General features: G+C 40.0%; 1 protein-coding gene across 4 annotated transcripts in view; it reads left to right on the plus strand.

The window, feature by feature from the left end:
* Positions 1-3,098: 3,098 nt before the first annotated feature.
* LOC132828371 (TBC1 domain family member 30-like) overlaps positions 3,099-26,724 on the plus strand; it is an 82,877-nt gene continuing 59,251 nt past the window's right edge. For all 4 annotated transcript variants that reach the window (XR_009646112.1, XM_060845411.1, XM_060845412.1 and 1 more), the window contains exons 1-4: positions 3,099-3,472; positions 17,124-17,185; positions 21,901-21,966; positions 25,976-26,101. Coding sequence is in view for 3 of the 4 variants with exons in the window: in XM_060845411.1 (XP_060701394.1) it covers positions 3,307-3,472; positions 17,124-17,185; positions 21,901-21,966; positions 25,976-26,101 (420 nt within the window). In the remaining variant the exon portion in view is untranslated. The remainder of the gene's footprint in view (positions 3,473-17,123; positions 17,186-21,900; positions 21,967-25,975; positions 26,102-26,724) is intronic.

Here is a 26,724-nt window from a genome sequence, read left to right on the forward strand (position 1 = left end):
CAGTGTCAAGTACTTTTGTGTGTAAATAAAGGATGACTGGGTAATGGGACACTGGCCTCTGTGGAGTTATTTCACAAATGCAATTGCGAGTGGTGAAGTCACATATGGTTTCATCTTTGTTATCCATCACAACAGAGGACCTCAAGGATCTTGAATTGGTTGATGAGGACACTGGGAGCTGAACATTATATGCCATCAACCTCGCATTACCTAGTAACATTGCCTTGAAATAAATGCTTTGTGTATTGTATGCATTTCTGACAGTAACTCTAATACTGTGAGCGTGCCATCACTGAATGATACCAGCCTGCTGTGGAGGAGAGACTCCATTCCAACCTTCCAATGCCAGGTATATCCTTTGGCAGCCAAATTAAATTCTGTTCCTTTGTTACTAACAAGTATAAACAGCTACGTTTGGATATGCCCACCTGGCCCACTTGGCAATAGGTCACCTTCCAAGAGGCTTCAAATGGCACCATCCTGACGTGGTGCGCAGAGTTTCCTGAAATATTTCTGATCGGAAAACTCCGGGAAGCGGATCCTCCGGCCATAATCCCTGTATTTGGAGGCATTGCCTCCTACAAACTGCAGGTCTGCACTCCTCTCTTCAGTGCTGTGGAGCAGTGGATCAGTGGGGTGGCACAGTGGTTAGCACTGTAACTTCACAGTGTGAGAGAACTGGGTTCAGTTCCTGCCTCAGGCAACTGTCTGTGTGGAGTTTGCACATTTCTCCGGGTGCTCCGGTTTCCTCCCACAGTCCAAAAATGTGCAGATTAGGTGAATTGGCCACGCTACATTGCCTGTAGTGTTAGGTGAAGGAGTAGATGTAGGGGTATGGGACTGGGTGGGTTGCGCTTCGGTGGGTCAGTGTGGACTTGTTGGGCCGAAGGGCCTGCTTCCACACTGTAAGTAATCTAATCTAATCTAAACTTGCTGCTACTCCTGTTGCTGCTGCTCATTCATCCCCTTATCTATGGTTCAGGGTAAAGCTGCATCAGGGCCACCCGAACTGACCAGAGGTTTGACAGACGGAAAATGTCAGTCAGACACACTCAACTCCAGGCAGCAGAAATGACCTCTAGAAGAAAGGAAATCACCTTCATAGCACAGATAGCATGCTGTTGAAACACCCTGTGAGGAAAAGTCTTTCATTCTGAACAGGAACCGGCTCACTGGGGCCTGAGTAGGTTGAGAATTTTGTGCCATTTGTTCAACCCCCCTCAATTCCTGATGTCTCCATGTCTTGCTTTCACTGACAAGTTCCAGGAAATACTGGGAAACCTGGAAACTCCAGGTACATTCATAAGGCCCAGTAGCACTAGCTGGTATTGGCCTTTTAACATACTCAAATTGGCTACTGGTCTCTTCCATGAGAGATAAGAAACTATTTTCTAATCAACCTGTTCAGAGATGTTATTACACACCTCTGGAACAAGTGGGACTCGAGTTGACTCAAGATAAGGATACTACCACTGTCCTGAAGAGAGAATTCTTCAAATGCATCTGAACACACTGCTGTTAAAGATGAAAGTTAGCAGGCTACAGCCAACTGACTGCCCATAAATATCTATTTGCTTCCAAAACTTTTGTCAGGTTAAAGATCACTCTATCCAAGAACAAAACTAAAAAAATTAAACTTTCAGAAAACATTGACCAGACCTTGGCTGATGTGCTGTGATCCACTCTGGGCCTCACACTTTAAGCAGGATTGTGAGGATGTTATCGGAGGGTAGGGGAGTCGGTTTTTGGAGAGACTGGGAAAGTTGGTGTTGTTTTCCTTGCAACAGAGAAGGTTGAGTTGAAATTTGACAGAGATGTCAGAAATTATGAATGAACTTGATAAGAGTTAATTAGGAGAAACTGTTTCTGATGGCAGAAGGGTCACTAACCAGAAGACACAGTTGTATGTGTTTCTCTTTGTGCAGTGAACTATTGTGAGAATGCACTGCCTTGAAAGATAGTAGGAGCCTTAACAGATAAAAGGAAAACGCTTGCAGCGAAAAAGGGTACAGGAGTACAGAAAGCCAACACAGCACAATGAGCTGATTGGCCATTTTTGGCAGTGTGATAATCCACAGACTAAGGCATGTTTGATTGTTTTTACCTAAGCTATAAATCTTCTGTTATCTAGAGCAAAATCTGATAATGACGACCCTGAAATCTCCCCCAACCGAACGCAACCCCCACAAAAATACCAAGAGCTCTGCAAATCCTCCTCCACTTTGGTGACTGCCGAGTTCTGCAATTGGTCATTTTGCATCCTGTATTTACGAAGCACTTGTCATTTTCCATGAAAAGCAGGAATGAAATGAGCGCGGAAGCAACTCCTTGAGGTCGGTGCAAAAGGTCTGCCCCAGGCGCTGACTGAATTAATCTATCCACTTGATACAGGCAGAGATGATCTCTGTGTGGTCTTGGTACAGTCCACGCCCTACTGTGTAACGGCGCCTCGCACCTGGGGGATCACACCAGACGGTCGTATCCACGTTTTAATCTGGGATATATTTCCCAGGTTGGCGATGTGGGGAAAGTTGGGGAGCTGCTGCAGATGAGCCAAACAGCGACGTGATTTTGAAAAATGATTCACACCATATCTATTCGTTTCACTTCCAACATGCGGCTCGCCTACATTTAAAACGTTTTCAGTCAGTTATTGCACATAGTTAAATTTGCATTGATGTGTTCCAGTGTGAAAATGTTATTTCGAAAAGAAACTAAAACATGCACCGCCCACGACAGACGAAAGTACACCTCCAGTCAATTCGGACTTTATTTGAGTTTTTACACATTCTGGCAATATGTCCGAGCTTCGATACAAAGGAGTTTGTTACAATTCCAGTGATCAAGCGGCAGGCTTACCAATTGCAACAGTGTCTATAAGGTGACATCTTCGGTCGACAATAGGAAGCCGCTTTCCAATGCATGGAGGCGGGAGAATAATAATAATAAATGTTTATTGTGTGTGAATCCGACCACTCACAACCCAATGTGTCTGTAACACCTCCCCAAAAGGGGGTGATGTCATGTAACCAAAGTTGGTAATAAGGAGGAGCGAAGGGTTTTTTTTTGTACATTGCTGCCTGACTGTGTTGTATGAGGTATATTGCTCTCTCAGTGTGTTGTCTAGAGCAGACTATTGTAGAATTGCTTGGTTCTAGCTGTGCAGTTTACTAGGGAGGGAAATATCAGTGACTGCAAAAAAAACCTAACATCTGAAACTTGCATTGGCTTGTCTGGAGCTTATTTTACACTGTTTTGAAAGTGTAGATTTTCCCCTCTCTTGTGTTTCCTGCGAATTGGTTCTGCATGAGCCACGATCAAATCCCTGTAGTAAATCTGAATGCAGCCAGACATGCTGGAAGGTGCCTTAGAAAAAGGAACCGCAGCCTCGGCAGTGTCCTCAGCAATGTTCTGCAGAAAAGGAAGTGCATTTCACGGTCTGCACCTCGATTGCTCTGCACCTTAGAATCAGGTACAGTGATGGTTTAATTTAGTGGCGTGAAGTATGATGTTTTATTGTTACTTCTTAATGACCAAGTCCTTTTCATGTATTTATGGGTGTACCCTGGACAATTTTCATAAACCACCTTTCTCGTGCACATTACATATACTGAATGCTAATAATTGCTTAATTTATATTTTATCATCTTCATTTTTGGGACGCAATTTTGATTAGATTTTTGAGTATGTAGGTACTGTAGTCGTATTAGCCAGGTAATTCTGTCAAAGTATCTTTTTTGGAATTAATTATTTTACTTTATCGCCTCTTCCTGCCTTTATTAAGGGCATTTTTCTATCTCGCTGCCTCTTGCAAAAAGTGAGACACTTGATTCCAACAAGCTTTTCATCCATCTTCAGAACAGACGAGAAACATTGCTGAAAGAGTAAGAATCACAATTTTTTTGTTTTGTTATTTCTGGCTTATTGTTAAGTGGCAGCTAAATTGCCCAAGATACTTATAAAGATAGCAGACAAATCAAACGTAATTTTCAATTGTCTGACTCAGTCTCAGCTCTGTACTGGTGAGCATGTGAAAAATAAAGGAGACTGAAATTGAAGTTGGGAACTGAGTTTTTTTATCTTGAGCTCCTATAAATTGAACATCAGGAGCTTAGCTGGTACTTCATATGTAGTAGCAGCATTAGCCTGTCCAGGATGTCACAGGCATGTGTTTCAAGGGTCTTGTTTGTTGCTGATGAAGCACAGTGGCTACAACTTGCCTGGGATCAATTGAGGCAGTGGACTGTGGCAGCAAAAATTATCACATACACCCTTACAGCTTTGAGGTGACAGTTGTAAAACCTGTAGCTTGCTAACTCCAGATTTCTGCTTGTGGAACAATCGAGAATGAGTGGTCATTATTTTCGGATAAGGGATAGCAGATTTAAAACAGAAATGAGGAGAAATTACTTTTCATGAATCTGTGTCCCAAATCTGAAATAGCTGGAGAAACTCAGCAGGTCTGGCAGCATCTGTGGAGAGAAAACAGAGTTAGTGTATCGTGTCCATTGATCCTTCTTCAGGTCCATGGATTTCACTGCCCCTGAGTGTGGTGGATGTTGGGACCCTGAAGAAATTAAAGTAAGCGATTGACAGTTTTTGATTAGTAATAGGTTGAAAGGTTATGGAGTGTGGGTAGGAAAATGCAGTTGAGGCTGAAATGAGGTCAAACATGATAATATTAAATGCTGAGCAGGCTCAAGGTGCTGAATTGCATACATCTGCTCTTAGTTCTTATCCCACACTCTGTCATTTGGTGGAGACTTCTAGTGAATATGTGCACTAAAATGATCTTAACTGAGCAGGATGGGAGTGTTAACAAATCATTTTCCTCTCTGTATTAAGTGTGAGATTTCTAGGACAAACCTTTGAGATCCTCATACTTGGACATCTCAAGTTACTACACTGTCCACAAAACAGAACTAATGATCTCAGTAGAATGTTTATAGTATTGTATATAGTTACATTGTTGTTGGTTGCTGCATCACTGTTAAAAGTAATTTTCAATATGCTTTACATGTTCGGAAAGTAAATGAATAGTTCCTGTATCTGATTAACAGTTTTCAGCCTGACACCAAATGCTCCTTGCTTATGAGACCCTTGTAATTAGAATGAAAAGTTGGCTCTATCTAGAGGTAGTTGCTGTACCTTGGTTAACATGAAAATTTCCTGCTTGAAGTGCTGGAATGAGAATCCTCTTTCTGATTGTTCTTTCTAACCATTGGCTGATCTGCCTGTTCACTTTTGCTCAGTACTGGTCTAAGTGGTCATGAAGTTCATCACTTCTTTTAGAACCAAAACCTTTCAAACACACTGTTCCATTTCTCACACCTGAGATTCTGCATGCTTCATTGCTGAGTTAGTACCCACATCTTTTGAGGGGCTGAATGGCCTGTTTTATGCTGTAACTATTCCTTGATATTACACTGATTAGAGGCCAGGTTGACTTCCAATCTGTTCTCCCATAATGACCATTAACCAGAGAAGATTGGTGCTGTTGCTGTCATCCCAGTCGCATTGCATATTATAAATAAATAAATGTGATTTATTTTGCTAATGATGCATTCTTAATTAATTTGGAACATCCAGTGGAGTATGTTCCAGTTTCCTAGCTACAATTTGTGCTGTTCATATAACAGATATGGAGCAATTGAGTCTGAATGTGAGAAAAGCATGGATAATGACTTCAGTTCCTGAGGGACCGAAGGAAGGAAATGGTGGTCAGTGTTGCAGAGCTGCAAGTAAATAGTCTTGGAAATAGGTAGAATTTTGGGTATGCAGCTAAACTCAGGATCCATCACAATGTTCAAGATTTCAAAATTAATTAAAACTGAATTATGCTTGGTTAATTGCTTTCAGTATTCAATGTACAACTGGATTTACAAACCTTTTGTTCAGCAGTGTTAGGATGGTGCAAAGTTAAGCAGCAAGATAGAAAGGTACCTGATGTAAAGTAAGCTAAGAATTTTGTTGACTAATACAAATTGATACATGTTTTCATATTTGCAATTAAATACTCATCAGTATGTATCATTTGGAGTCAGTGCAACATAGGCAATTGGTATGGATCGTAGTTACAGAAACTGATACAGACCTTAGAGGGCACATTTTGTAAAGTGAATCAATTTTGTATTGTGAAATATTTACGACTTGCATCTATTTTCATAGTATATTTGGTATGGAATACTTCCCCAAATTGTGCACAGAAGCAATACCGTATACAAGGTAAAAACAGAAAACAGATTTGTTGATAAGTCATCAACCTCAAACTTTCTCTGTTGCTCTCCACAGATACTGCCTGAACTGCTGATTATTTCCAATATATTGTTCTTCTTTCAGGTTTCCAGCATCTGCAGTACTTTACTTTGATAGCACACATAAGAGTTAGGCTGAGGATCTTGAAGTCCAAAATTCCAGTTTAGGGAAAATGTATCTTCAGTCATGCAGGAAATTCCAATCGATGCTTGGTGCACCAGAACTGGGTAATTGAGAGTTTTGACAGCAATGAGTACAAGACAGTAATGGACCATAATGTGCTTTTAAAGTTACTGCTAATTAGGCAAATGATACTTTTTTGGTGTTTAAGTGCAAATGTTATTGCAGCTGCAGGTGATGGCTAACCTATGGTTAAATGTGGAAAACCAAAGCTAGCTGCCTGTGTTGCACCAGTTCACCGTTAGCTTTATAACCCTGGCATCATGCCAACTTCCTGACTATTGGACATGCATCCATTGATGAGACATTGCTGCATTTATGTTGTCGATAGCCTTGTCCATTTTGGTCAATGTACCCTTTCAACAACTTTAATAACTGCCAATTAACTAGCAGTGAAAATAAACTAATATAATTATAGTGTGACATCTCTTTCAGATTTTAGTTGTTAAAGTCCTTGAAAGTGTAAAATTTAAAATTAATATCTTTTCTTTACCTTTCTCTTTCCTGCCCTTTCTCTTATTCCAGTGTTTTTTTTGTTTCCTTTATTTTCCTTTCTGTTACTGATTTGACATGAAATTATCCTCATGTTCCTTCTTTGTACAGGTGATGCTATTGTAACAATCTTAAAATCTGACTGGTTAAGAAGCTTGCCTTTTCCATTCAGGTCTCTCTCTTTTAGGGTTGCTATCAGTTCATTTTTAGAAACTTGCATCACAAAGTATTATCCCGATTGAATAGTCAAGTCTCACCAGTGGAGGATGGTGTTCCTTTGTCCTATTATAACAGGTTATGGCTCAATTGCACAGCCAGTCTAACCTCAGAGGAACTTATGATTGTGTGCTCATTTTTGAGTCTCTATTCCAATCATATTGACACCTAACACAGCTCCAGAGGACACTATCAGTGGTCTGATGGTGCATTTGCTGTCTGACTAAGGGAAGTGGAAGCTGTCAGGAGGTAGGAAAATTGAAAGGAATAGCAACTGAGGTTATGTATGTCAGAGTCCCTGGAATGGCACTGAGCAGCAGAGCTGCAGGAGATCTGGCATCTGTAAGTGAATGGTTTCGTAATTTTTTGATGCCTTGCTCTTGATCATACAGGACAAGAGAGCAGACACCACATGAGAAGGTGTCTCATATTGATAATGGGGTACACAATTCACTAGCTGACATCCAATGAGGAGAAGACCCCTGATATTGTCAGGATAGCTACTTATCAGGACATCAGTGCTAGTGATAGGGATGTCCATCCAGGAGAAAAGACCGAACCATCTCCAGGTTCTGGGCTAGAGATTCCTTCTCTTTTACTTGTGCAAAGTCCACCTTTCTCTAGAGAACCATGTCATGAAGAGTGGAGTGCCATAAAAGAAACCCTTGAAGTACACCAGGAGTGTACCCCATTGGCCATTGTGTACCAGTGCAGGCTCTCTGTTGCTGCCTCCACTCTTTCCTGGTGAAGGGTTGTTCTTCCCTCTATCATTGCATCCCATCCCCTCAGCCAGCCCCACACATACTGGCTAATGGATCTTACAAGTTTCCTCTGCCTCACCTTTCTAATCTCATTCTGAGAGCTCAATTACCTTGTTTGCATTCCCCAGTGATGCACCACCACTTCAGGCTTCCACTACTGACATATGGCAACTCCACCAGAGTCAGGCAGCATGGTGGCTCAGTGGTTAGCACTGCTGCCTCACAGCATTAGGGGTGCAGGTTCAATTCCAGCATCGGGCAACTATCAGTGTGGAGTTTGCACATTCTTCCTGTGTCTGCGTAGGTTTCTTCTGGGTGTTCCGGTTTCGTCCCACAGTCCAAAAATGTGCAGGTTAGGTGGATTGGCCATGCTAAATTTCCCTTAGCATCCAGGATATTAGGTTAGGTGGATTGATCATGGGAAGTGCAGGGTTACAGGGATTGTGGGGTGAATCTGGGTGGGATGCTTGTCAGAGTCATTATGGACTTGTTGGGCCAAATGGCCTGTTTGCACACTTTAGGGATTCTTATAATAAAAAAGAAACGTCCATCAGGAAAGCGGGAAGCTGGCAAACTGAATCCTCCGCCAGGGAGGCTGGGCCCTGCCAGGAAGCTGGCAAACTGCTTGGTTATCAGATCCTGCTTCTGCTCCCACCTTCACAGTGTTATGAAAATTCAGCCCTTTGTGTTCGAAAGTGCTCCACATGAGCAGTAATTATAGCTTCAAGAAATTGTTACTGAACCTCCCTTCCTGTTGAGATTCACAGACAATTTCAAACCAGTTATCTGATTTTGCTATAGTCCTGGCATGTTTTCTACTCAGATTGCGCTGGTACACTCAACCTTCAACTGGGGAAGCTTCTCGTTCCTTGAATGCAATGAAGGTTATGGTCACCCCACCTGAACAGTTGCTCTTAATCAGCCTCTAATGCCAAATTTTCACATGTTCAGTCATATCTGCCCAGGAAATGGAAAAATAGCAACGGGCTGAATCTTACGACAAATTGGCAATGGGTCATTTTTGTAAGGCTTCCAAGAGTTTCTCTCTCTAACCCCTAGCGAGTTTCCGCACACTGTCTTCCCAAACTCACCTCATTCCCTATGTACGAAGACTCTTTGTAGCCCAGCATGTCATATTTTCCCACTTGCCGCAGGCTGGGACTATGGGATTCTAGGTGTTGGCACCATTTTAAAGTCCAGCTGTTCACCTGATCAAGTGCTGGCAGTCAGCAGTTGCCCTGTGTGGTTCCTGTCCATTGGCACAGACAGATCAGAGGGAAATTGGCAGCCCACTCTGCAGATAGAGTCCTGAAGGTCCTGGTGGATGAGGGAGTGTTTGCAATCATTGCCCATGGAGTGTGTCCTGACATATGGGAGACTGGTGCCCTAGAGGGAGAGCTAAAGGAGAGCTTATTCTAACTTTCACCTTGGAATTCTTGTCCAGTTTCTATCTGGTATTGGGAGAATAGGAAACTGCATATTAATGAGGTGAGCTGATGTAATAAAGAAAATGTTAATGCATGCTAATACATGCAAATAGTTATCTCTCTGCTCATTAATGAGAACATCATCTTACTGTTGGAAAATGGGACATTTTTCTCTTGACATCAGGAATCTCTTTCTCATGTGATTGCCCCAACATTTTTAGCAATGCCCATCTCATTCAGTGGCTGGGAACATTCTTCCTAATGTGTCTGAACATTTTATTTGTTAAAATGTTTCCCGGTTACTAAGGCAGGATTATACATTTGGGCACGAATTTCTCCCCAGTAACAAAACTTAAATTCTTTAACACTAATTATGCTGAACTCCATTTTCCCTAAGAGGCAATCAGAACAAATCATCAGGTATTCCAGCTGAAGACAATGCTGGCAAACAATATGGGGTTCTCAGTCTGTTGTGAAATTTGTTTTAATGTGTCTGTTCAATTATGTTTGTTCCACTCCTTTGAGTTTGCATCTTCTTGGGCTATAAAATATTTAAAACATAAGAGGTTGGTATATAGTTGATGTTAGGTTTGGAGCTGCTTTCACCTTGATTGCTCTTTGTGTCTAGCATCACGCTGTGTAGTAAATATCATAAAGTCTAGTGCCTCAACAATCAGTGAAGACCAGAAGCAAAATAGTTTCAGTGTCTGAAAAAAAGCATGGCTAATGGAAAATGTTAGAAATTTAGTTTGACTATTCAAAACCATTTAATTCAAAAGAGGAAGATAAGTTGTCTCCAATTTTTTTTACACAGATGTAAATATGAAGTATTTCCCTTCAGTATTTTCTGAAACAGTATTGGTTTTGCAGCTAACTATGCATTAATCATTTTCACAAGAGCATAATCAATACTTTAGATGGAAGGTTTAAAGCTTTTAATGTAACCATAAATAGGTATTTAACTAATATATATATCATGTGCTGTTGACCACTGAATGAGCCATCAATAAAGTGATGGAAAGCGCTATCACACCAGTTACTTATTTATTAATAAGCTGGTCACCAGGTTCCACCATGGCCACTAGACTTCAGATTTCATTACACCCTTGATCCAAAAGACCTACATTCCAAAGGCAAGAGTGACTGCCTTTATCATCAAGATTCGACTCAGTGCGGAATCAAGGAGTTCTTGTGAAATGGTAGTCTATCGGAGCAACACCCTGTAAAAAGGAATATGCCTTTCAATTTTGAAACCCGAGAGATTTATCAGGAGTTCCTCAGGATAGTGTTCTAGGTTCAATCGTCTTCATCTGCTTCATCAGTGACCATCCTTCCTTCATTTGGTCAAAAGTGAGGATGTTCACATTGCACTGAGTTCAGCTGCATGTGCAACACCTCAGGTACTGGAGTCAGTGACCCCATGGCAAGATTTGGGCAACTTTCAGGCTGAGGCTGATAACTGGCAAATAACATTCCTGTCATACAAGTGTCAAACAATGAGTACTTTTAGCCAGAGTATTGAAACATATCTCTTTGACATTTGACAGCATTATCACCGCTAAATCTCTCACAGTCGACATTCTGGAAATCACTTTTGATGAAGCACTAATCAGCTTCTTAAATTGTGGCCACATGAGCAAGTCCATGGTTGGGTATTCTCTACTAAGATGCCCATCTCCTAAATCTCTACCCCTTTCCACCATCTAAAAAGAGTGTGTTAGAATACTCTCCATTTGCTTGGATGATTGCAGGAGCAAAGATATTCGTGAAACTTTGTACCATTTAGCTCAAAAAAACCTTAACGATCAGAATCCCTAACTACCACCTTAAACATTCATCCCCATACCGTTAGCACGCAGTGGTTAAAGTGTGTACCATCAACAAAGTACACTGCAGTACCTTGCAAAGGCAGCATCAACAGCATCACAAAAACCCACAACCTTTATGCCTGGAAGTACAAGACCAGTAACTGGGGCACTAACTGCAAGTTCTTCCCCATGTGCCACACGATCCTGATTTGGAAATAAATTGCTGTTACTCTGTTGTAGCTGGGTAAAACTCCTGGAACTTCTCACCTCAGCGTACTACAGAAGCCCGTTCACCAAACGGACTGCAGAGGCTTGAGAGTGTGGCTGGCAACCACCTTCCAAATCTGGGATGGCAATGTGAAGATTGATGGCATGAATCCAAATTAAAAGGGAAAATTGTTAATGCAATATTATAAATCAGTTCCAACATATTCAAAAAGTGGCTCAAAAACAGAAAACTCGAGACCCATCTTTCAGCCCAACTAGCTTCTGGGTCCAGGCCTTTGTTTGATTTCTTCCTGAGGACTTGTTTAAACAGTAAAAATACCTCTGCATTGAAAACCTGATCAGATAGGTCCCTGATTTCAGTTTCAGCTTGTGCTGACCTAACCCATCATTAAGGAGGATGAAAGAGAGACTATATTTAGCCCTGACATCCCTGAGGTGAGGAGTGGGAAACTAAGCCAGAACCCTGTAGCTCATCGCCAACTCACTTGGAGGACATTAGTTGCGGGCAAGTTTGGCTTTGCCTATTATACCTTTTGAAATGTGATCAGCTGATGCCAACCCGAGACTGATAGATGAAGAATGCTCACGTAAGTGAGATGCTTGTAGACAATCAGTACCTGTGGAAGAATCGTACTCAACATGACAACATATTCAGAAAAACAAACAGAAAATTTGCAGCGTTCTTGTTGGTGCTGGAGGATCAATGTCTTTAATTCATTAAAATGTATACGCCATACTTCCAAAAGTTTAATTCGTACATTGACAACCTTAATGAAGAATAATTTTGCCAATTGTTTACGCATAAAATATTTGCTTTTACACTGATTTCAAATCGTGTGCCAGATTTCCCAAATTGTTGACTTGCTCACAAGGGCCCGTTTGTAACGTGGAAAGGCTTTTTCAATTCCTGCAATGTAACATCACAAGGGGATGCTTCCAGTAAGAGTCATGCTAAAACAGCTTATTGGTATGAGAATTTCCTAATGGACAGCAGCAACGTTTGCAACAAATGCTCAAAACCTTCTGACTAATAGACTTCTGCAAAAAGTTGGAACAACTGATCTATGTTAACATCTGAGAACGGCAGACATTTCCACAGAAGAAATTGAACAATCGTTTCATAAATTATTTGGGTTCTGGCTTAGTTTCCCTCTCCTCATAAAGTTTATTTGCTGTACATAACGGATTTTTTTACTGCTTTAACAATGTTTACAGACAGTGAGGTATTTTGTATTTTAAGATGTGAAACCAGCTAACATTCGACAGCAGGGTGACATCGGTATTAAATACAAGTCATCTAATTTTCAGCAGCAGGTCTTTGTGTAGAGGCCCTGGGTAGTTTTTCAACTTGGCCATAAACTGCTGTTGCTGATCACACATCCCTTGTAGAATCCAAAACAAAACTGTAAGAACTGCGGATGCTGGAAATCCGAAACAAAGAAATTTCTGGAAAAGCTCAGGAGGCCTGGCAGCATCTTTGGACAGAAAGCAGGGTTAATGTTTCAGGTCCAGTGACCCTTCTTCAAAACCCACATCATTTTCACGTTCATGGCTATGAAATATTGATGTTTATATAACAACTAATTCACTACATAAAGTTTTACACTTGAATGACAAGTTGAATCATAAAAGGTCCAAAGTGGGTTCTGACAGGACAGAATGGATCCTCCTGTTTGACAATCTAGAATTAGGGGTTAAGCTTTTAAAATAATGGGTCACCCAGTTCAGACAGGTGAGGTGATGTTTGTTCTTACAGCCCTTAACCAGCTTGGTCAAATGTGGTTAGCTCTGAAATGGTCGAGCAATTGTGTCTGATAGTTACCATGAATAACAAAAAGATTAACATAGATGGGCCACGAACATTGGCTAAGACAACAGCAACCATGCATACAGCGAACTGTGAAGGCCCCCTGATTAATATCAGGGGCTTGTGCTAAAGTTGGGAGATGATTGTGCTTGTTGGAGATCAGTGATTTCAGTTGTGGGACATCACTGCAGTGCCCTTGGTCCAACTATTTTCAGGGCATCTCCTGTTAAGACGATGAGGAGATATTTATTCTCACAGATGGTCATGACTTTTCAGGACTGACTTTCTCAAATGGCAATAGAAGTAGTCTTTGGATTTTTTTTTCAGGTAGAGATGAATCAGATAGACCGTTGCTAAGTAAGGAGCTGAAAGTTTGTCAGGGTTAGGCAAAAATGCTGAGGGATGATCTTATTGGATTCTATCACAGGTCTGAGGGGCTAAATGATCCACTTCTGCTTCCAGGTCATACGTTCATAATCATGTGAATGATACTTATTCAGTGGTGCATATCCTCTCTTATGCTGCTGAGTAACAATGATAATAAAGCACGATTTATTAAGTTGAATGCTTGCTTAATTTATTTGTCCGAATCTACTTACAATTACTTAACTTCTTCAAAGGTTATAATTTAATATGGATGTTGTCACAGTTTCAAGCTTTTTTTAACCTTACAGTCCACTGGTATTATTTAAAAATCAAGGGCAACCTTACAATTCTGCATTTCCTGAACTGTCTTTGAATGTGAAGTTAAGAATCTGCTGCTTATTTGTGTTTAAAATATAAAGATAATCCACCTTGCCTTAGCCAAAAGTATTGCAACTGAAACGCCTACCATTATACTTCTGGTCTCCATATCACCAAAAGGATATGGAGGCACTGGAGAAGTTACAAAAAGATTTACATGGCCACACCAGAACTTGAGAGATTTGAGCTATCGGGAAAGATTGAGTAAGCAGAGGTCCTTTATGTCAGAGAAGAGAAATTTGAAGGGAAAGTATTCTAAGTTATGAAGGAATGTCATAGGGTAAATGTTCAAAGATGTTTCCACTTGTAGGGAAGTCAGAATAATGGTTGATCAGTGTAAAATGGGCACTAATGAGGATTTACAGAGAAACATCTTTACCTTGATAGTGGCTAGAATGTGGAACCGGCTACCACATGGAACAATTGAGGCAAATCCCAAAGGTGGATGTGGGGAAAGGTAGATAACCAGGTAAGGAAAGAAGAAGTAGGAGATTAGCAATTAGGGAGAGAGTAGGGCCCCTTAAAGATCAACAAGGATGTTATTGTGTTGAACTTCAAGAGATATTAAATGAATGTTTCCCTTCAGGTTTTACTCGAGAAAGAGATGAAGGCTAGGGAACTCAGAGAAATAAATAATAATGTTTTGAAAAACTTTCACATTACAGAAGGGGAAGTACTGGACGCCTTAGAAAACATGAAGGTGGATAAATCTCTGGGACCTAATCAGTCGTATCACAGGATGTCATGTGAAGTTGGGGAGGAAATTGTGTGGCCCCTGATAGAAATACTTGTATCATCTGTAACCGCGGGTGAGATGTGGGAGGACTGGAGGATGGCAAAAGTTGTGCCTGCATTTAAAGCCGAAAAGCATGGTGCTAGAAAAAGCACAGAGGTCAGGCAGCATCCGAGGAGCAGGAGGATTGACATTTCAGGCATAAGCACATCATCAGGAATGTGGAGGGGGAAGGAAACTGAAAGATAACTAGTGAGGGTGGGTGTGGGACTGGGGGGAGAGAAGGTGGGATGGCGATAGGTGAATGTAGATGGGAGGTGATTGTGATAGATAGGTGGGAAGGAAGATGGACAAGTAAGTCCCGTCAAAAAGACAGTGCCAAATAGGAGGGTTTAATCTGGGTTGGGGTGGGGGCTGGGGAGATTTAAAAACTGGTAAAGTCAATGTTGATGCCATGTAGGTGTAGGGTCCCAAGGCGGAAGGTGAGGTGTTCTTCATCCAGTTAGTGAGTGGCTTCGATTTGGCCCTGGAGGAAGCCCAGGATTTTCATGTCCTTGGGAGTGTGAGGGGCAGTTGAAAAGGTTGACCACAGGTGGTGGGGTTGGTTGGTGCGTGCTGACCAGAGATGTTCCCTGAACCGCTCCACACGTTGCCACTCGGTCTCCCTGATGTAGAGGAAACCACAACGGACGTGGTAAATCAGAAAGGCTGTAAGAAGAAGTCTAGGAATTATAGACCTGTGAACCTGACTTTGGTGGTGGGTAAGTTGTTGGAGGTGATTCTGAAAGACCGGATTTACATGCATTTGGAAAGACAAGGAATGATTAGGCATTGTCAGCATGGTTTTGTATGAGGGAAATCATGTCTCACAAACTTGATTGAGAATTTTGACAAAGTTACCAAAGGCAGATTAATGAAGGCAGAGTGGTAGATGTTTCTTGGATTTTAGTAAAGCCTTTTACAAGGTTCCATGTGGTAGACTAATTAGTAAAGCTACATCATGTGGGATTCAGAGAGAGCATACCAATTGGATACAAAATTGGCTTTACAATAGGCAACAGAGGATGGTGGTGGAGGGTTTGATTTTCAGACTGGGAGCCTATGACCAGCAGTGTTCTACAGGGGTCGGTACTGGGTCCACTTTTGTTTGTCATTTATATAAATGGTTTGGATGAAATATAGGAGGCCTGGTTAGAAAGATTGTGGGTGAAGCCAAAATTGGTGGTATAGTGGATAGTATAGAAGGTTAACTAAGACTACAAAAAGATGTTGATCAATTGGGTCAATGGGCTTAGGAGTGGCAGATGGAGTTTAATTTGGATAAATGTGAGTTATGCATTTTAGTAAAATAAATAAGGGCATGACTTATATAGTTAATGGTAGAACCCTGGGTAGTGTTGTAGAACAGAAAGGCTGAAGGGTTCAGGTACATAATTCTTTGAAATTTGCATCATAGGTGGACAGGGTGATTTAAGAAGGCTTGAGCGTGCTTGCTCAGATTTTTGGGGTATAGGAGTTGGGACATTATGTTGAGGTTGTACAGGATGTTGGGTGAGGTCTCTTTTAGAGTATTGTTTGCAGTTCTGATCGCCCCATTATTAAACTAAAGAGGGTTCAGAAGAGATTTGCAGGATGTTGCTGGGAGTGGAGGGTTTGAGTTATAAAAATAGGCTAGGATTCTTTCAAATCGTGTGTAGGGTATTGAGGAGTGACCTCATAGAGGTTTCTAAAATCTTGAGGGGCATAGATGAAGTGAATAGTAAAGGTCTTTTCCTTAAGGTGAGGGAGTTCAAAAGTAGGGGGCATATTTTTAAGGTGAAGGGAGAAGGATTTAAAAAGGATATTTAAAAAGGGGCAACTTTTTAAAACAGAAAGTAATTAGTGTGTGGAGTGAACTGCCTGAGGAAGTGGTCAATCCAGGTATAATTACAACATTTAAAAGACATTTGGATAAATACACAAGTAGGAAAAGTTTGGAGGAATATGGGCCAAATGCAGGCAGATGGGATTAGTTTAGTTTAGGAACATGTTTGGCATGGACTAGTTGGATCGAAGGGTTTGTTTCCATATTTTGTATTGTATGATTCTATTATGCTGAGTGGCGAGGTGGAATAGAGTAGATGAGGCTCACACACAGCACAGACCAGGTGGGCTGAAGGGCCTGTCTCTTCTGCTGTAAAATTCACATATCTCCAAAACAATCACCATAACTGATGTCCCAGGACACCCAGTGCATGCTGGGCCTGCAATCCAATATGAAATGTTTTTCATTATTTCCAATAAGTTTTATGGAGATTGAGTCACTCGACACCTCGGCAAGGCATCTCCCACAAACTCGACCTAACGTTTTCACGCCATACTTTCCGTGTCCTTCCCATATTTTTGAAAACTTAATTTTATTCAAATTGGTTTGGAGATCTAAGTTGCTTTTGATTTAATCTGATTGTACTATGTTGTTTATTATTTTAATAGGCGCTGATCCACGAGTGAAGGTTAACACCGAATGTTTGCCTGTACAAAATGAATTTCAGCAGGTTTGTTGTCTTTTAGTTCAACTTCTTATTCAGTGATAACTATGGGCATATGTAAATACTGTCATATCAACAGTGAATAATGACTGGATAACTGAACTGTTGAACTATGATATCCATTCCAGTCAATCCCTTCTCATTCTCCCTATTTATCATTCAGATCCTTATGTAGAATACCCCATTTTTTGGACAACAGTATAGGACAGCAATCTGTTCTGAGATATACTGTAAGGTATCATTGTGTGTTGCATTTGATGTGGCAATTTGTTGCTTCCTTAGTTATAAAGTCAGATAATTGTAGCTGAGGCTGCATGAATAATTGTGCATCTTCGTATTTTATCAGATCACCATTGAGCAGGGAGTTTGACCCAATGTATCAAAAACTGTACTCAACATTATTGTGGTCTTAGATCAAACCACTACAGTAAATATAAATGTTGCAATGAAATCCTTTTGCATTTGGCTCAATGACTTCATGGAGAAGGGTAAACCTTTCAAGGAGTTAATGTCTGTCTGAATCTAACAGAACCAAATGTAACTTTCTTCTGATGTCCGTAACAGTAAAATGAATGATCAGATAAAACAGAAGAGACAATAGTCCTTTGAAGTGTTCACCAAGTTCACAATTATAAGCATAGACTCAGGGGATGCACAAAGCCCAAGACGAATCATTAAGATCTTCTTAGGATTAGGTAATTAAATCTCTTTGATCTTGGTTTGAATTGAGGCCAGAATGCGAGAACCAGGCTCTCCTATCTATATAAGGTAAATTAATTTCAGCAACATTAACCCTACTGCATGCAGGCTGATGGCTCAAAAACTGCTTGCATTTAGACATAGCTTGGCAAAGAAAAAGCACAGTTAGTAGTCGGAGAAAAGATGTAGGCAGAGTTGTTGTGAGAACTGGAAAGCAACAACAACAGTGTAAGGCTTTCAATGATAAACAGCTGAAGAAGTGCTAATTGGCTAAAGCAAAATCTACACTGTGGTCAAATTGGAACTGTTTTGAAGGAACTGAGTCATACAGTTGAAAGGACCTGCTTCAGGGAGGAGCACTGCATGATAGATATTTTTCCTTTCTCAATATGGCAGGTGGCACACTTTGAGCTGGAAATGTGAATGTACTTCCTGATACTTTAATTGGGAACTGAATGGAACTGTATGCATGTGAAAACCAGCATATTGAGGCCCAATTTATAGATCTGCTTTAAGCATCTCAGATAGAAATTGATTGCCATAACTATTGCCGTTAATATAAATTCGATCTAAAAGTCCACTTGATGCTCTTTTATAACATGAATTGATTCTAATGATCATGGTCAGGCGTAATTGTAGAAAAACTGACTCAGTGAAGTTGAAATAATGTTAATTGAATGAACAAAATGGCATTGACCTCAAATTCCAGACTGTTAGTGTTAAATGGTTATAGATATTGACCATGAATAATGTCCTCTGTATTTGACTTAACTGTACTCAGCCCTGTTTAGACATTGTCTTACATGAATCATTGAAATATACTTGCCAGTTGGTTTGACAAGATTTCAGGAGACACTCTACAAAATGGCTTGCACTTTCAATAAGGTGCCACATAAATAACACATATCAAAGTCTGTGGAATCAGAGGTTAATGAAGCATTATGGGTTGAAAAGTTGCTACAGTTGGAGTGTAAGTATTAAAAGAAATTCCCAATCTTTATCAGTGATTTTGATTGGGAGACTTATTGCAAATTAACTACCTTTTTATAGATGATATCAAACTAGAATGGTTAATAAAATTGAAGGACACAACCCAGAAACTACAAACAAAAAATATTTCACTATACCAGAATTTAATACAGTTAAGTATAAAATATTACACACAGGAAAGAAAGATCTGCAATATGGATTCCTTGTGATTGATTTTGAAATGCCTGAGGAGAAAATTGAAAGAGAGCTCAGACCCTCAATAGACTCAACATTTAACATGTCCAGCCAGTGCAGAACAATAATATTCAAAGCTAACAGAGCTGAAACAAAAACAGAAATTGCTGGGAATGCTTTGCAGGTTTGGCAACATCTGTGGAGAGAAATCAGAGTTAATGTTTCTGGTCAAAAGACCCTTCCTCAGAATTCTGAGGACTGTTCTGAGGAAGGGTCACTTAACACGAAATGTTAACTCCGATTTCTCTCCAAGATACTGTCAGAATTGCTGAGCTTTTCCAGCAATTTCTGCTTTTATTTCTGATTTACAGCATCCCCCGTTCTCTTGGTTTTTATTTAGAATGTTGAGCTGCATGACCAAAAGGTTGGAGTACAAATGATCAAACTGTAGTGCTTTGGTCAGACCACACAGCAAATACCCTGGGCAGTTATCTGCAACAATGCAAGCTGTGTCTCCGTACATAGCAATTTTATGACATGTCAGAACATTGGTTCAAGTCCCAATCCAGCAATTTGAACATTAACATCTGTGTTGGCACTCCAGTCCAATCCCCATGGAAGTGTTTTGGTTTGGATAAAACGTTAAATAATTTTCTCTGCCAGGTGAATGTAAAAGATCTGAGAGCATAATTTCAAAGAAGAGAAGTGAAATTCGTTTTGTCATCCTGGCCAATATTTCTCACTCAGTCAAGAAAAGATTATTCTGTCATTATAACATTATTGTTCACGGGAGTTTGCTGTGCACAAATTGATTCCCGTTCTTCCTACATTCCGACAGTGAAGATTAGCCTGGAATGCTACTTTAAATTAAAAACTGAATAAGGACAAGAGAACACTGCATTTAATGGGGAAAAGGAGAAGATGTGCCTTCATGCAGAGTAGTCAACACCTTGCATGGACTTCAGAACTGAATGGTGAAAGGAGCATCATGATGCAGCAGTGAAGGGACCTTGGCATTGTTCCAAAGTGGGATATTAAAATGAGCCAGTTCCTATGATCTTGTGAAGTTATCAGGATTTGGAGTTTCAAGTCCAAAGTACAAATTTTAAACATTATAATTTAGATTGTTTTATTTCTTATACATTAAGTTGACCATCAGATTCATTATAAATAGATTTCTGCAACAGAATCTTTTCATTACTTTGCTTTTGCCTTTAAAACTATCCTGCTGTAATTCGAGCCCAGCAAGCCTGATTGCTGCCGTAACAAGTGACTGTCTAACCTTAAGCACTCATGGGTCTTTTTCTCAACCCTATATTGCGTGGGTTACAGATTATAATTGCCTTTGTCAACTAGTCTGAATAAATAAATTCCTTCAGTTGTATTTATGACCTATTTCTTTTCTGTATCCACACAAACCTTCTTTGTCAAGATTCTGCTTGTGGATTTCTGTACTTGTGTTGCTGATCCTGCATTATTATGAGGTTACCAGTTGACCTTCTTAATCAGTTAGATTTTTTTATGAGTGGATTTTCCTCCCTTAACAAAGCAGAGATTGGCAGAATTAGCATTTGCATCTTAAAATTAGAATCCCTACAGTGTGGAAACAGGCCATTTGGCCCAACAAGTTCATGTTGACCCTCCGAAGAGTACCCCATCTAGACCCATTCCCCTACACCTATTAATCTACATTTCCCTTATCTAATACACTTAGCCTACACATCCCTGAACACTATGGTCAATTTAACATGGCCAAATCACCCAAAATGCACATCTTTGGACTGTGGGAAGAAACCAGAGCGCCCAGAGGAAACCACGCACTCCACACAGGCAGTCACCCGAGGGTGGAATCAAACCTGGGCCCCAGACACTGCGAGGCAGCAGGCTAACCACTGAACCAGCAGGCCGTCCAAAAGGATGCCAATTAAGTTTGCTCTTATAGTTGAGAGCAATGCAAGTAAATTGTAGCTGCTCATAATATTTAACAAGTGGATACAAACTGTGATATAAACAGATGAATATGACTTAAATCTGTCAATGTCTACCAGCCAAAACAAATTAAATTTAGCACGATGTCATTTGCAGATTATCTGTTACTCCTGCCTGTAAGATGTCAGTGTTTGCACTTCACATGTAATTAACTAACTGTAAATTTCTTTGAAACACCCTATGAGTGTTAACGGCACTGTATACCTGCACTGTATTTATTTCTTCAAATATCACCCAATAAAGCCTCAAGGCTGAATATTTAATGGCTATGACAGCGGCTCACTTTACCAATTGGATTCAGTGCCCTCTCCTGCTGTAGTCATTCTCAGGAAGCCCTATGGGATTTGCTCCCGATCTGACATTTCGTTGTCTGCTGTCGGGGATCCTCCTGCGGTCTTCAGGGCTGAGGTGCTGCCTCCAAACAGCACTTTGAGTTTTTTATCAACTTAAAGACAATGAGTAGTCAGTTACTGAAAGGGCTGGAAGGCTTGGAAAAACTGTGAAATAACAATGGAAACAGCTATTATTTTTATTCAAGTAACACATCATTAAGAGTATAATCGCTCAATGGAGGTTGGAGATGAGAAATCTTAAAAAGTGAGTGGGAGTTGAGGTTGGGGGGTAATTAACTGAACAGAGTCTGGGTAGTTTTGGTGGTTGTGGAAGTTGTGTTAGACTGTTAACAAATAACACATAATAACAAATCCAAAACCTGAAAAATATGAATCTGCCTTTTAAGCTTAGAGTGTAAAGAAAACTGCATTTGACTGGCTAGCATCCATTAGCTAATCGTAATGAAGCTGTGATTTAAACATCTAAAGTAGACTATCTCCGGTTACTAATTCTGATCCTAAATGTATTGCTTTTAGTGGTTTGAGACCTGTCGAGCTATTGTTTGGTTACCAGCAGGAATTCCCAAGCGGTGGAGGCCAAGGGTAAGTGAGGAAATCTCTCAACAACTTGGACTATGTCTGTGCTCTTACTGCTGCCCCATTGATACCCCAGAGCATTTGCTGCCTTGTTTTATGCTCTGCATTTTACAAAGAGGCATACAGTCTGTCATAACCTTGCTGTGACTGTTATTTATAATAACCTTTGTGCTGTTTTTCTGTTGTAGAAACATTTGTGGAAGCCACCACTTTAAGGAGGAGAGTAAAATGGCAAATGGCTTTCATTATTATTATGTTCATTCCCTCTGTTTCCAGAAGTATTCTAAAGTAGCTGGTTGTGATGCCAGAATGGCGAATGAACGTGGAACTCTACAGGATAGAAGGGGGCTATTCAGCCTAATGCGCCAGTACTAGCACCTGTAATTAATTACTTGCTAGTTCCCCCTTCCTCTATTCTTTCTGCCCATATTTATTCAGAAGTGGCAGGAGTACAATGCCATTTTAGCTGCCAGCACAAGCCCTTCAATGAGTTTGGAGTCTGGATGACAGTGACAAATAAACTTATTTGCTGCACTGCCCATTATTTCAGTTTGCAGTCAGAAGGATTTCACATTTGTGTGCCACTCAACTCACAAGCTCAAGTCACACTAATGCAGTTCAAACTTTTGTTTTTAGTGATATTATACCACAGCAGGTTTAAAACACATGCAAAGTCAACCTGAGTGGCTGTGCCTCACTGAGTGCTCTCTGACAGTAACAGCTGACTGATGAAGAAATTAAGCTGTATCTGGAAATACTTGAACAGAATTATTTCCTGTTGAAGTCAAACAGATTCATTTCTGCTTGAGCATGAAGAAGCAATGGATTAAGCAAATTATGTTGGTGGATTTAAAACTAATTTAAAAATCACCATTTCTAACACTTGAGGCTTGTCTTGAATAATCAAGCAGGGATTATCTTGTAGCTTTATATCCATGCTGCTTTGAGAAGCATTGAAAATAGGAAGGAGGATTAAGCTGTATTTTCTGGATTGTTGCTTAACCTATTAAATGTTAACTTAGTTCACAGGAACATTGGTTTTTTTGCCAAATGTGATGGAAAGTTTTTGCTTTGCAAGTGTTGATGTGTTGAATATTCTGGTGCATTATGAGTTGCAGGATCTCCCTGTTCTTGTCATCCTAGCCTCTTGCATATTCCGGATTTCTACCACAATACTGTGACTGTGCCTTCAGCTGTCCAATCGTTGAAATTTCTACTCTAAATTTATCCCTACATCTATCTCCTCCTTGAAGAAACTCCTTACAACCTTATGTTAATCAAGCTTTTGGTCATCTGTACTAATAAGATTTGTTTGATAAAGATCCCCTGGAATGTCTTGGGATGTTTAATTATATTAAAGGCCCAATATAAATTTACTGTTATTGTCTCTATATTTAAAAACTTCAGTTGGCAGCATTTTTAATAAAAAAGTGATTACTTGTACTTCTCTAAATCAGAGATATAAAATTATTGCTTTAGGAGCTACAAAATTGTGTCAGTCTCAAAATAAAGAAAATGTTTAATGACTGAAACATTAGCTTGTTATACAATATTTCCACAACAGTTATCCTCACTTAAAGTCTGCTGTTTCTTGATCTTTTCATCACAACCTGTTTTATCCTCCTGTATTTTATTAAGATTGTTGTTTGTTACAGAGGAGAAGCATAGCATGTGTGCATGAGAGAGGATGCTAGACCAGTACCTGAGAGAGAAAGGGATTGAAGGATATATTCATGGGATTAGAGGAAGAGGATTGAGAGGCTGGTGATGTGGAATGTATGATTCAGCCCATGTTGACCCAAGCTGATGTTTCTAACCTGTGAATACTTTTTTAACATTGTAATAGCATTCCTGTAATTGCCTCCCTGAATGCTTTGGCCTTGTTATTTTTAAATTCAAATCTCGGCATCCTGTACAGACTTCTTCCCCCATGCATTCTTGCTTTGTTCAAATCAAGACAAATTTTGTACCAAATTTATCTCCTTTCTTATTGGAGAAAACTGTAACTCTTATTTTCTTCAAGTTTTCTCTTCTACTTGCAACCCTCTGGACCTTTAATGTTTAACAGCATTTAAGTATTGTTTTATCTCACTTGCTCTTCTATTTTCAACCAGGGGTGCGCAATACAATAAACCACTTAGAGAAATATCTTTTATTTGGTATTCTGCCAGAATTTAATATTTTTACTTCTTTCAGGCAGATAGGAATGCCAGCCTACATGCACGTCATACTCATTGCACAGTTTTGTTTGCAAGCGCATGCTGCACTTGTGTGGACTCATTCTTAATTGTGCTTCATCCTACTAATGTCCCTTAAAGATGCTGAAGCCTCGATACAGGTTATATAGCACAGATCAATCTATTTCAACTTGCACAAACCTTCAAACAGATCCCTCTAAAGCCACATTATTGTGTGTTTTGCTAGACTGACACTTCTGAGCACCTTTAACCAATGTCTTTGCAGAAAGATGGCCTACGCGGGTCAAAAGCAAATTCACAAAAGTTACAAAATAGGCCATGATTATTTTGGAATGAGATGGTTAATTTGCTTTAAAAATGAAGGAATGAAACCTGGTACTGAGCTGATAAGATGAATATTATGGAAATGACTAGACAGTTCAATTCCGCCCCCCGCCACCACCACTGAGACTCCTGTCCAGCAACATGTTAACATTTAGATAGATTAGCTTAGAAATTTTTTCGCAATAATTGTGGCAAAAGCGGATTTAATTTCTAACTGTAATGAAATGCCACAAATTCTTCTCACTGTATGGATGTGCATCCAATGAATTTGATTTACATATCATTAATATGGCAGAAAAATATTTTTAAGAATTGATCTGGTTCAATTTTCGGCCTTCTCGCTGACTCATGAAGATTGAAGATTGTGGAGGATATAAAATTAGTGTTTATTAAAATGTTCTCTTGTAGAATTTTCCATAACTCAGAACAAACTGCATTAAGTGTAACATTGTGTTAAGCATAATACAAAGTCCTGCAATATAAGCATTTTCATCCATCAGTGAGCTAACCGCTGATAACCACAACACACAAAAGTGGACAAAAGACTGAATGAAGCTGGCTCCTACATGCACAATTTTTTTTTTGTTTTTTGAAGTTGCGGAAACAACTGAGTGATTTATAGTCTCAACGTTCAGCTGACACACAAATTACTTGGTTTTATCGCTGCAGTTTGAGATTATCTGAACCCTTTGATTTGTTGACAGCTTTGTACTGGTTCCATTTTATTGTCTACATGTTGGTAAACTCAAAGCAAAAGAGTTGGTACTATCCCTGAGAGTTCATCCCGAGTTGCAGTGGTACTTGAGCTTAAAAGTGCCAGTTCTCTGATTGACTGGCAGTGGGATCCTTATCTTCGAAGCCTTGGGAGTTTCTGAATTGCGTTTTAATCTTCTTCGGCCTCCTGAAGAAAATTGTGCAGGTGATGCCACCTGCAGTGAAGTGAACTGTACTGTGGCCATGAACTTCAGCCTGCGAATTGTTTTGCATGTTCTGTCCTAGACTGCAGTTAGAGAATAGCACTGTTGTTTTTTCCAGCTTCATTCTCAACTGGATGAGATAGCGTGAGCAGGTTACTGCCTGCCCAATCAGTCTTCTAAGAAGAAAATAAATCATTCACGACAAAATGTGAAGTTTTCTGAGAAGGTACAACTGAACCATGTAACAATTCTATGCTTTGTTTCCTGTTTATGTCCAATTTGAAAGCCTCCATACCTAGTTCCTGTGTGGATTCTACCTGATTGGTGTTTCTTATGCTGCCTGGAAAACTTATTAGAAAACAGATTGTTCAGTGTTGTTGGTTTAATATCATGGCTTATAGTGACTTTATAGTTATTCTCTAATCAGTCTGTTTAGGGATGTTATTACACATGTCTGGCGCAAATGGGACTTGAACCTGGGCCTCCTACTCAGAGATAGAGACTTGTGCCGCATGAGCCCTTTGTTGTGACATTGTAAACTTGTTAAAACTCTGTTTATTAAACGCCCTCTTGTAGGTTTGGATAACGTTGGCAGACCATCACCTTCAAAGTATCTCCATTGACTGGGAAAAAATCAAGCATTTTTTCCTTAATGAGCAAAGAAACCCAAATGAGGATGCATTAGGAATCCAGATAGACAAGGTAAGCAATCAGTACCTGAACTTTGCCATAATTCCTAGTCATTAGTGTGAAGATAATTGGAATTGAATGTAAATTAACATGAGACCAGAAATTAAAGGTAGACCTATTTAACCTCTATTGTAACATTAAGTTGTCACAAGAAGAAAATTGACAATGAAGTGGCTAGATCTACTACTGTGCTGCACCACAGCATGCTACAGCATGAGTATATAGTCAAATAAAAGTCAAGATTAAAGAATAAAACTTTCAGTCACTAAATAAAAAGTCAATTTTGACAGGAGCAACATTTCAGAAAGGTTTAAGTCCACCCTCTTCCTCATCTCACTGCTGCTGATTTTACAGGTAGATTATTTCCAACACAGTCCTCTTCCCCAACCATTTCCTCACAAACGAAACCCAAAACTAACCTTGTGTTTGGCGTTACCCATTGATGTGAACAGACACAAGGAGCTGAACAGCTGCCTTAAATAATGTACCAAAGAAAAACAGAAATTGCTGGAAAAACTCAACAGGTCTGGCAGCATCTGAGTAGAGAAACAGAATTAATGTTTCAAGTACAGTGACGCTTCTTTGGAACAGTTCTGAAAGAAGGGTCACCGGACCCAAAACGTTAATTCTGCTTT

This window comes from Hemiscyllium ocellatum, chromosome 26, assembly GCF_020745735.1.
Source record: "Hemiscyllium ocellatum isolate sHemOce1 chromosome 26, sHemOce1.pat.X.cur, whole genome shotgun sequence".
In the NCBI taxonomy this organism is placed as follows: Eukaryota; Metazoa; Chordata; class Chondrichthyes; order Orectolobiformes; family Hemiscylliidae; genus Hemiscyllium; species Hemiscyllium ocellatum.